General features: G+C 46.5%; 1 protein-coding gene across 1 annotated transcript in view; it reads right to left on the reverse strand.

The window, feature by feature from the left end:
* The window catches only part of Nploc4 (NPL4 homolog, ubiquitin recognition factor), a 68,338-nt gene that overhangs the window by 41,097 nt on the left and 15,222 nt on the right, over window positions 1–12,019 (reverse strand). Inside the window, exons 4-8 of the mRNA XM_070031628.1 lie at window positions 8,234–8,407; window positions 4,942–4,990; window positions 3,217–3,311; window positions 1,077–1,200; window positions 390–569 (exon numbers count right to left, since the gene is read on the reverse strand). Of these exons, the coding sequence (XP_069887729.1) occupies window positions 390–569; window positions 1,077–1,200; window positions 3,217–3,311; window positions 4,942–4,990; window positions 8,234–8,407 (622 nt within the window). The remainder of the gene's footprint in view (window positions 1–389; window positions 570–1,076; window positions 1,201–3,216; window positions 3,312–4,941; window positions 4,991–8,233; window positions 8,408–12,019) is intronic.

A 12,019-nucleotide genomic window follows, 5' to 3' on the forward strand; every position in this document is an offset into this window, starting at 1 on the left:
AAGGGCTGGGAAGGTGGCTCAGTGATAGAGTGCTTGCCTAGCATGCATGAGTCCCTAGATCCAATCCTCAATACCACATACACAGAAAAAGCCAGAAGTAGTGCTGTGGCTCAAGTAATAGAATGCTAGTCTTGAGTAAAAGAAGCCCAGGGACAGTGCCCAGGCCCTGAGTTCAAGCCCCAAGATTGGTTAAAAAAAAAAAAAAAAAAGAAAAAGAAAAAAGGAAAATGAATGTGTGCCCTTGCACAGATCTGTGTGCATACACAGCAGGAGAGAGAATACATAATTACATGTCAGGAAATGAAAAGCTCATTTCACACAGCCTTCCAAACAACAATAGGCAGACATCTGTATGTGAAAATGACAAATCCTGCACTGCAGTTCCATACCTGGGGAGGTTCATAAATCGCCGCCACTTCGGCCCTGATGCCCAAGGGAATATCCTTGTGCTCCGTGTACCGTCCATACAAGTACCCGAAATGCTGGTTCCCCGTCTTTCTCCAGAAATCAAGGAAGCGGTCAGCAACAGTGTGATTCTCAAACATGATATTGTCAACATGTCTGTATTTCTGTAGAGTTAACAACGTAGACTAAATGAAAACATTCAATCCAATCTATTTTTCTATACCAAACCGTGCCAAAATGTCTACTATCTGGTCTCTACAGATTCTAATACTGGGGATTGAATCCAGCCTTATTTACTTTTTTAGGCGGGCCCCGGGGCTTGAACTCTGGGCCCGGGTGCTGTTCCTGAGCTGCTTCTGCTCCTTCTGTGACTTGAGTCACAGCACCACTTCCAGCTTTTTCTATGACTAACTGGAGTTATGAGTCTCACAGACATCCTGGGCTGGCTTTGAACGTGATTTTCTCATCTCAGACTCCTAAGTAGCTAGGACGATAAGTGTCAGCCACTCACATCCAGCTTTTATCCACTTTTTTTAAAAAACAAGCCAACAGTCTGGGGGTCTAACTCAATGGAAGAGCACTTGTCTTCTATGCACAAACAAGTTACATCCTCCCTACCAAATAACAAAACTAATTTCTCAGCCATGAAAATAAAATCAAGGACATCTCACCTGTCTGTTCAGTGTGATGGCACTGGGTTGGCACTTGGTACAGATACCATTGGGCCATGGGAGGTGTCCCTCACATCCTGACTTAATCTTACAGCTGATATTCTCCAGGGCAACAAACTTCCCCCTGTTAGAAGAGAAACAACTGAGCCATTGCGATGACAGCCAAGAGTCTGGCTGGAAGCTGAAGAGCACTGGAACAGGTGACGCCTCCTACGGGCCAGAGGCCAGGGAAATGTGCTAAAACTACTCTGCTGCTAACTCCAGGGAAAGTCTACAGTTCAGCTTCATCTTCTACTGAGACTCTACCCCGTAGAAACATGGATTTTTTAATCCCTATCCCTACCCTAACATGCTTGAACACCGTTGGAAATGTACTGATCTAACTTATATCACCAAGAAGACATCTCATCCTGTGTGGGGTTTTTTTTTGGCCAGTCCTGGGACTTGAACTCAAAGCCTGGGCACTGTCCCTGAGCTTCTTTTGCTCAAGGCTAGCACTCTACCACTTGAACCAGAGTGATTAATAAGAGATAAGAGAGTGCCATGGAACCAGGAGCTGGTAGATCACACATGTAATCCTAGCTACTCAGGAGGCTGAGATCTGAGAATCTTGGTTCAAAGCCAGCCTGAGCAGAAAAGTCTGTGAGACTCATCTCCAATGAAGCACTAGAAAACCAGAAGTGGCACTGTGGCTCAAGTAGGAGAGCACGCGCCTTGAGTTGAAGAGCTGAGGGACAGCAGCCAGGCTCAGAGTTCAAGCCCCAAGACCACCACCACCACCAACAACAACAACAACAAAATCATCTCAGGGCCTAGAGGAGGGGCTCCAATGGTAGAGTGCCTATCCAACAAGAGTAAAACACTGAGTTCAAGTCCACAAGTACCACAAAAAAAAAATCACTTCAAGCTGGGTGCCAGTGGCTCACACCTGTAACCCTAGTTACTCAGGAGGCTGAGATGTGAGGATGGCGGTTCAAAGCCAGCCCAGGCAGGAAAGTCCATGAGACTCTTATCTCCAATAAACCACTAGAAAACCAGAAGTGGCGCTGTGGCTCAAGCGGTAGAGCGCTTGCCTTTAGCTGAAGAGTGCAGGGACAGTGCTCAAGCCCAGAGTTCAAGCCCCACGACTGACCAAAAAAAAAAAAAAAAAGAAAATCACTTCAGAATGGGGGGGGGGGGAGTAAGGGAGGGGATGAGAGATACCATTAGGCAAAGTCCAAAAAAAGTTGCTGACTTAGGTTCAGTGTCCTCTACCTTCCTATGTCACAGATGGGACAGCAAGTATAAAGCTAGAACTGAAGTCTTATTCATTTTGGGGGGAGTGGCCATTCCTGGAGCTTGAACTCAGGGAGTGGGCACTGTCCCTGAGCTTCTTGTTGCTCAAGGCGAGCACACTACCTCGTGAGCCATAGCACCACCTCTGGCTTTTTCTGTGTATGTGGGTAATACAGAGGAATGGAACCCAGGGCGGCCTCATTCATGCCAGGCAAGCACTGTACCACTAAGCCACATTCCCAGCCCTGTTTCTCCTTAGTAAGGTGTATGCAGAGATGTAGACTTTGAAAAAGCCACATATGCATTCCAAGTGGATTAAAAGAATCAAAATAAGGGGCTGGGAAGGTGGCTCAGTGGTAGAGTGCTTGCCTCGCATGCATGAGGCCCTGGGTTCAATTCCTCAGCACCACATACGCAGAAAAATCTGGAAGTGGTGCTGTGGCTTCAGTGGTAGAGCGCTTGCCTTGAGCTGAAGAGCTGAGGGACAGCACCCAGACCCAGAGTTCAGGCCCCATGACCGGCAAAAAAAAAAAAAAAAGAATCAAAATAAATGATGATGTATGATGTATGCCCATAACCCCAGGACATGGAGGCTGAAGAATTGCAAAATTAGTCAACCAGAGGTACTAATAGACACTGGAAAAACAAAAGCAGCCAGGTACTGGTGGCTCGTTCTGGTTGTGAGGCAGAGCATCTGCCACAGACTCTCCTCCATGTTTCTAAAATATAGGACAGAGCTTGCCTAGCAAGGACAAGGCCTTGAGTTCAAACACAATTACTCGCAAGACAACCTAGCATCCAAGATTCCAAGGTTCTGTACACTGTTGATTTTACCTTTCCCATGCCCATGCCCAGTAGCTCTTACTTGTCAGCACCTCCAGTCAGCTTACGGATGTAGGCATGGAAGGACATGTGCTTCACAGGAGGCTCCAAGTGATTCAGGTAGTCTTCATCGAATGGCTGCCAAAACACACAGGAAGTGAGAGTCATAGGCTGGCCAGGACAGGAGGCATAAGGACCCTGCTACACAGGGAGCAGATGAGGCCGCCACAGCCAGCATCCATGGGGCAGTGAAGGAGACAGTGCTGCTTCCTCACTAGTTCAAGCTCAGAGTCAAGTTTCTCTATGTGAGCCAGTTATCTTCTTAAGACTAATCCCTATTAAATGCAAAGTGTTTTCAAGCCAAGTAAGTTCCAGAAGAACTTTGCAAATAAATCACAAGAGGCCTGAAGATACAGCTCTGAGGTATAGTGCTTGCCCAGCATGTGAGAACACCAGCACTGGACCCTAGGGGGTTACATCTATAATCCTTTACTCAGGAAGATCAGAAGAGCTAAGCTTGAAGCCAGGCCAGGAAAAAAAGTTCACAAGACCTATCTCCAGGGTTGGGAAGGTGGCTCAGTGGGAGAGTGCTTGCCTTGTATGCATGAGGCCCTGGATTCCATTCCTCAGCACCACTTAAGCAGAAAAAGCCAGAAGTGGCGCTGTGGTTCAATTGAGCTGAAGAGCTGAGGGACAGCGCCCAGGCCCAGAGTTCAAGCCCCATGACCGGACCCCCCCCCCAAAAAAAAAAGAGCTATCTCCATAATGACCAGCAAAAGCCAGGCCAGGTCAGATGCCAGTGGCTCATGTCTATAATCCTAGGTACTTAGGAAGGTGTCACCTATAGGATCACAGTTCAAAACCAGCCTACGCAGAAAAGTCTGCAAGATTCCATCTCCAATTAGCCAGCAAAATGCCAGATTGGAGGTACTGGTCAAGTGGCAGAGTGCCAGCCCTGAGCAAAAAAGTCAAATAAACTAAGGGTGGAGGTGGATCACGCCTATAATCATAACTACAGTAATGCTAGCTACTCGTGAGGCTAAGATCTGGGATTATGGTTCAATGTCAGCCAACCAAAAAGCTGGAAATGGACTTCTGGCTCAAAGTGGTAGAGCATTAGCCTCGAGTACAAAAAGCTCAGGGACCACAGACAGGCCCTGCTTTCTGGCCCTAGGATCAGTCCCCAAAAAACAAAACAGAAACCAAAAACAAACAAAAAAGGAAGGTAAGTGAGAACTGCATATCCTAAGTTCAATCCCATTCATTACTGGCACCAAAAATAGACCACCTGGAAGTGTGGCACAAGCGGTAAAATGCCAACCAAGCAAATGTGAGGTCCTGAGTTCAAGCCCCAGTACTGGAAAAGACAAAGAAAACCCACACAGTAAAAGGTGAAACTCAAACAGCTGCCTGAGGAAAATTAGGTTGGCCTGGCCTGCCAGCCCTGTTACTGGTTAGTAACTAACTCATAAAGATTAATCACAGTCCAGAAAACCAAAACAATGACAATCATGAACCCACGGGCCCAGCTCTGTGTCAGATTTTGAAAGGATTGTGCTGGGAGCACAGGGTACAGCTGCCCTTCACCACAAAGGCTTTAGCCCGTCATAATCCCCCAGAAGGCTGCTCAGCCTCTGTGCTGTCTAACAGCACCAGTGGGCACGCAAGGCTGAGGCAATGAAAACACCATTTGATTTGCCACCCCACATGCAGGGACTCAGGCGTCAGCAGCCAAGGTCTTGAGTGGGCAGGCCCTCAACAAACTCACCTCCAGCGGAACGCAGTGCACACACTTTCCCAAGGGGCCATGGCGGCATCTGCAGAGAGCACAAGCAGAAGAGAGGCACAGCAACACTCAGGCTATTTTTCTGTTGCTGTCTCACAACATTTTGCATATTTAAAATGTATATTATTCTTCACTAAAGAATTTCTCTACTGGGCTGGGAAGGTGGCTCAGTGCTAGAGTGCTTGCCTTGCATGCCTGAGGCCCTGGGTTCGATTCCTCAGCACCACATAAGCAAAAAGAAAAAAGAAAGCCGGAAGGGGCGCTGTGGCTCAAGTGGTAGAGCGCTAGCCTTGAGCTGAAGAGCTGAGGGACAGCGCCCAGGCCCAGAGTTCAGGCCCCATGACCAGACCCAAAAAAAAAAAGTGACCAACATATCAAATCTGTGATTTCTTGAGAAGTTATCTAGCTATCCATCCAATTTCCCGTTACCCTCTTGACAGTCTCCATCTAGAGTACAGGTTCCTTCAAACTTGGAATCCTGCCTCCGTCTCCCCAGTTCTGATGTAAGAAGGACGCACTATGCCTAGCTACAGTTCAAGGTTGTTAACTGCATAAGATGACACAAACAGTAAAACCAGGGCTGGGCAGGTGGCTCAGTGGTAGAGTGCTTGCCTTGAATGCATGAGGCCCTGGGTTCAACTCCTCAGCATCACATAAGCAGAAAAAGCTGGAAATGGCAGTGTGGCTCAAGGGGTAGAGCACTAGCCTTGAGCTGAAGAGCTGAGGAACAGCACCCAGGCCCAGAGTTCAGGCCCACAACTGACAGAAAAAAAAAAAAAGTAAAAGCAATACTTAGGATGCATGAGGCCCTGCATTTAACCTCCAACAACAACAACAACAAAAGACAGATTTCAAGCCCATTTAAATAAATGTAAAATGATAATAGTCAGTGGTTCACACTTGTAATCCCAAATTACTGAGGAGGCTGATAGCGTAAACATTGAGGTTTGAAGACAGTCCAGGCAACAAAGTCCATCTCCAATTAACTAGCAAAATACTAGAGGGAACAAATCAAGAGAAAGTGTGAGGCACCAAGTCCACACCCTGGAATTGGAGTGGGAGAGAGGAATTAATAAGAAAGCCAATAAGAAAGAAATAGCAAAAAAAAAAAAAAAAAAAAAAAAACCAAAAAACCCAGAATGGCGTATGAACCACCCATGTTTGGAATAAGCCTACGTCATGCACACTCTGGAGGACACTTAGCTCTAAGGACTCTGGACATTTTCAGATACAGAAAAGAACATTAACATGTATAACAGAGGCATGCTTATTGTTTGAGGGTGAAGATGGTGGAAATCTCAATGTCAAACTGCAGATCCTCCAAAAGCTCAATCAATCAGATCCCACCCTAAATGGGATCAGAATTCTTAGATGTGTGTGAGTTATACATTTCAATACAACAGAGATGCCTCCTTCTGATGTAGGATGCAAGCTCTATGGATGACGAGTCAGAATTAACACGTGCACATGCACATACCCACGCTTTATAATGAAGCCACAAAAGCCCAGATACGCCCAGGGAAAGGGGGTGCTGAATCCCCAGAAGGGGCTGCAAATGGAAGAGACATTCCAGCTAATGGCTATGACCACCGAGTAGCTCCATGCCAACTTCGGCTGAACATTTGTGCTCTTTCATCTAAGACACAGAAGTTGCTAATGCAGCAACTGGGATCCAAATATCTCAATGTCAGCGCCCTGTCAAATTTACAGAATGATGCATTTTCAAAAAAAGACTCTCACTACAGAGACAAATAGGCTTTGCTCACATGATTTTGCATGACTGATTATGAATTCAGACATCTTCAACTGGTTTCTTTAAAAAGAATTACAAATATTCTAAAATAAAACAATGTACACCAGCACCAGCGTTTCACATAAACCTGGTCAAAAGTGGTTATTCAAAGGAGCAACATCTTTTGCAAATAAGACATTCACTGGAGAGCTAAAGAGTACACATCAGTACAAGATGCCACATTCATTCTGTTGTTACTAAGAAGCCAAACCAAGTTCTTATACTGGCAGATACCCAAATACCATTCCCTTCACCTGCTTCTTCTCTGCCTAGAGGCTGGAGGGCCATGTAGGTCAGAAGATTTGAAGATATAAGACTCCTACTTTCACTGGACAATTTTCAAATCTCTTAATATGTGTATACTCTAAAACATTTTACATAGAACATATTTTAAAGTTTCAACTAATAAGATGAAATGAAATTTAATATTAAAATATATGGCCGGAGCTGGAAAGGTGGCTCAGTGGAAGAGTGCTGGCCTTGCATGCATGAGGCCCTGGGTTTGATTCCTCAGTACCACATAAGCAGAAAAAGCCAGAAGTGGCGCTGTGGCTCAAGTGGTAGAGCACTAGCCTTGAGCTGAAGAGCACAGGGACAGTACTCAGGCCCCACAACCGACCAAAAAAAAGATAGATAGATAGATAGATAGATAGACAGACAGACAGACAGACAGACAGACAGACAGACAGACAGGTAGATACAGACATTATATAGATATATTTGGCAGGGTGCTGGGGCTCATATACCTGTAATCCTAGCTACTCAGGAGGCTGAGATCTGAGAATCTCATTCAAAGCCAGCCTGGGCAGGAAAGTCCATAAGACTCTTACCTCCATCAGAAAACTAGAAGTGGCACTGTGAGCACTTGCCTTGAGCTGAAGAGCTCAGGGACAGCACCCAGGCCCAGAGTTCAAGCCCCATGATCAAAAATTTAAGAAGGTCAAACTCAAAATTTCCACATTGTCGGATATTTATCAACATAAAACATATTTAATATCATCATAACCAAGGGATATAGCTCACTGATTGCTTTAACTAGCATGTGGGAGGTTAAAAAAAAAAAAAAGATAAGGCTGGAAAGATGGCTTAGTGGTAGAGTGCTTGCCTAGTATGCAAGAAGCCCTGGGTTCCATTCCTCAGTACCACATATACAGAAAAGGCCGAAAGTGGTGCTGTGGCTCAAGTGGTAGAGCACTAGTCTGGAGCAAAAGATGCTCAGGGACAGCACCTGAGTTCAAGCACCAGGTCTAGCCAAAAAAAAAAAAAAAAGTGAAAATGTAGCTGTCAAGAGCACTCAGATGGTAAATCCTTTAACGTTTTAAAGCCAGGTAACATGGTACACACCTATAATCCCAACAATCAGGAGGCTGAGATAGGAGAAGAGTTCAAAATCAGCTGAGTACATATCAATACCCCATCTCAAAATTTAAAAAAATAAAAATAAAAAGACCACAGGAGAATGGAGCCATACAGAGCACTTACAGCTGTGGATCTCGGCTCCTGTAAATCTTCCCATCCTGCTTGCTGAGGTACTGATCAATCTCGTCCTCCACCACATTGGGAATAAAAGGCTTTACTCCCAGTGAGGTTGATGTCTCCATCTCTGATGAGGGTCCAGCAAGGCTTGAGGGAAACAGGAACAACAAATCGCCATGCCTGTGCAAAAGACACAGTGTGTCAGCATGATCTGTTCTCTACCACATGACCCTTATAGCCTAAGCTCAACAGTGAGTTCTAAGAGCTGAAAAGGGCAAACCCTAATCATAAAGTTCTTCGTTAATGAAGTTCACAATTTTTTTTTTCTTCATCAGTTGTGGGGCCTGAACTCTGGGCCTGGGCACTGTTCCTCAGCTCTTCTGCTTAAGGCAAGTGCTCTACTACTGGAGCCACAGCGCCACTTCTGGTTTTCTGAGTGGTTAATTGGAAATAAGAGTCTCACGACTTTCCTGCCCAGGCTGGCTTTGAACCACGATCCTGAGATCTCGGCCTTCTGAGTGGCTGGGATGACAGGCGAGGGACACTGGCAACCAGCTTTGAAATTACCAATTTTAAACACTAGAATTTTCAAGCAGTTCTCACCGATAATCCTAGTTACTCAGGAGGCTGAGATCTGAGGACTCCATGATGGAGAGGCATGGCTGAAAAGGGGACGACCCATCCCTGGGCCAGAACTTATCTACGCCAGGGACAGGCAGAGGTGTGGCCAGGTGGGGGAAAGGTGTGGCTACACTGGACCCCAAGGTGACCTGGGACTCTCCTAAGGTCAGATGGAAGGCTTGGGACCAGAGGTGGTCCCCAGGCTGTGACCTAGCAGGAGGGGAAGGTGACTGCTTTCAGGTCTGCCAGTTACCTAGGTAACAGATACTGGGTGGAAACTTAACCAAGACGGAGGGAGGTGTCCCTGGGCAGACCTTACAGAAGCCATGGCCCATCAGTAGAGCATCTCCAAGCCATAGGCTGAATTGAAAACCCTAGTTGGGTCCTGGTGGCTCACACCTATAACCCTAGCTACTCTGGAGGCTGAGATCTGAGGATCGAGGTTCAAAGCCAGCCCAGACAGGAAAAGTCCATGAGACGCTTATCTCCAATGAACCACGAGAAAACCAGAAGTGGTGCTGTGGCTCAAGCGACAGAGCACTAGCCTTGAGCTGAAGAGCTGAGGGACAGCGCCCAGGCCCAGAGTTCAAGACCCATAACCAACAAAAAAATAAAAAAAAAAAAAAGAAAAGAAAAAAGAAACCCCTAGTACTCCTCAGTAAGAAAGGTGACATTTCACATCTTGCTCTTCTCATCTAATACCTCTCACAAAAGCAGTTACAGCCAATGTTCCTTATATAATCACAATTTGTTCTGTTCTAGAGACAAGGTCTCTCTAAGCAGCCTAACCCGATTAAACTTTCTTTCCACCTTCCGTCCTCAGCCCCACAAGCGCTGGGTGACAGGCGCACGCCACTACACCACGCCAGCATTCGCCAGGGGACAGCTCCTCACGTAAGGAGGTGCAGAGGTGCTGGTTTCTGCCACCATGGAAAACACCCACAGATACTATGTGTTGTTGTTGCTGGTCCGAGGGCTTGAACTCAGGTTGTAGATGTTGTCCCTGAGTTTTTGGCTCAAGGCTGGTGCTTTACCACTTGCACCACAGCTCCATTTCCAACTATGAAGTGGTTAACTGGAGATAAGTGTCTCAGGTCTTTCCTGCTTGGGATTTTCCTTGTTTCAAGCTGTGAACCTCAGATTTCAGCCTCCTAAGTAGCTAGGATTACAGGCATGAGGCACAGTACCCAATGACTCCATGCACTTTTACTCTTGGAGGACAGATTTACAGGAACAGTATTTTTTCGATGTGCTTCTGAGGCTGCCACAAGACTCAATTGCAATAGCAGCTTAGTGTACTGCTCCCTTCTGTGTAAATGACCAACAAACGGTAACCATCAGGACCTGAATGAATAGTGTGGCCCAGGCATATACTGCTGTAGCTTTAAGCCAACACAGAAGCATCATGAGTCATGCTTCACGAGCGATGGCTCAAAGCACTAACTAGTTCAGAGCCAAGCACACGGGGAAGGTTGTAGTGATCCATTTGAAAATATTCAGCTGCCATCAACAAGATACACACAGGAAAGAGCCTGAAAGAACAGCTGGCCCCTGAAGAGCACTGACATCAAACCCAAAGGAGCAGAGGCAGAAGTGCAAGCACTGAAAGGACCCGTGAACTCCAAGGCCTGTGGCTGCTGCCATGCACACAGTGGGACCAGGACGCAGTGTCTGGTGGGCAGAAAGGGACCAAACCATGCTGCTATGCACCAAGTTTATTCACACACCATGCGCTTTTAGATGGTATAGGGGCATTGAAGACAAGTCTGTAGTCAGGGAACAATCACAGAAGGAGCAGTCACAGAACAGTCACATGACCGTCATGGGATAGAAAGTTGACCTTAAACAATTTTGGGGGAATGTGAACAGTTAGCAACCTTTAATCAGTGAGTAGGAAGAGTTGTTCAATAAAAAAGGAAGAAAGGGGCAGGTGGGGCTCCATTAAAAAACACAAAAGGAATCCTGAGGCATGTTCCACGTGATTAACTAGGCTTCTTGCAGGAAGCAGGACCTCGGTCCCACGTGGAAGAAGGGGCGGCCCCTTACTCCCCCACAGGGAATGCAGGCCAGCATTCAACCTCCTGGCACACAGGAGCTCAGATCGGGTCAGGTGAGTCAATGCCTGACACATGTCAACAACTCTAACAGATCTGCTCTCACCTCCTCTCCCCTCTGAAATTCAGGGGTGATAAAACTGCCAAACTGTCTTCCAAGCAGTGGATTAGATTTTTTTTTTTTTTTTGGGTCCGGTCGTGGGGCCTGAACTCTGGGCCTGGGCGCTGTCCCTCAGTTCTTCAGCTCAAGACTAGCGCTCTACCACTTGAGCCACTTTCGGCTTTTTTCATTTTGCTTATATGGTGCTGAGGAATCGAACCCAGTGCCTCAGGCATGCACAGCAAGCGCTCTACCACTGAGCCAGCTTCCCAGCCCCTGGATTAGATATTCTTAAACACTCTCCAGCTATGAAATGCTTGGCTCAGACACTGATCAATTTTAACAAATACACTCTAACAAAGACTACTGAGCTCTTAAGAAGAAAGTAAACGAACACCCAGGGGTCCCAACCCAGCAGTGCAGTAAATAACAGAAGAGGGCACCACTTAGAGCTGCCTCTGGGCCAAGGCCAAGATCAGGAACTCAGGGCTTTGGGCTCACTGTCATTCACGGGGCAATAGGAGACTAGGCCATGAACCTCCCTGCCCAACATAGGCTGCTGAGCCTGAAATTGCCACATAAAACCAAACACCATGGAGTATAGTGTATCAAGCTGTACGTGTATGCAAGAGGCTGGATGCTTTTTCTAATATTTTTGTTTCCTACACTGATTTTAGAATATTATAGACACATATCAAAAGAGAATAGGATGGGAAGGTGGCTCAGTGGTAGAGCGCTTGCCTTGGATGCATGAGGCCCTGGGTTCAATTCCTCAGCACCACATAAGAGAGAAAGCCCAAAGTGGTACTGTGGTTCAAGTGGTGGAGCGCTAGCCTTGAGCTGAAGAGCCCAGAGTTCAGGGCCCACAACCAGAAAGAGCGATAGGGAGGGGGGGAGAGAGAGAAAAACAGAGAGAGAAAGAGAGAGGAAGGAGAGAAGAAAGAGGAGAGAGAGGAGGGAGAGAGAATAATAAACTGCAGCTATGATGAACTCCGCATTCTAAATAGTAATATCTGC

This window comes from Dipodomys merriami, unplaced genomic scaffold, assembly GCF_024711535.1.
Source record: "Dipodomys merriami isolate MVZ:Mamm:240054 unplaced genomic scaffold, mDipMer1.0.p SCAF_202, whole genome shotgun sequence".
Lineage (NCBI taxonomy): Eukaryota > Metazoa > Chordata > Mammalia > Rodentia > Heteromyidae > Dipodomys > Dipodomys merriami.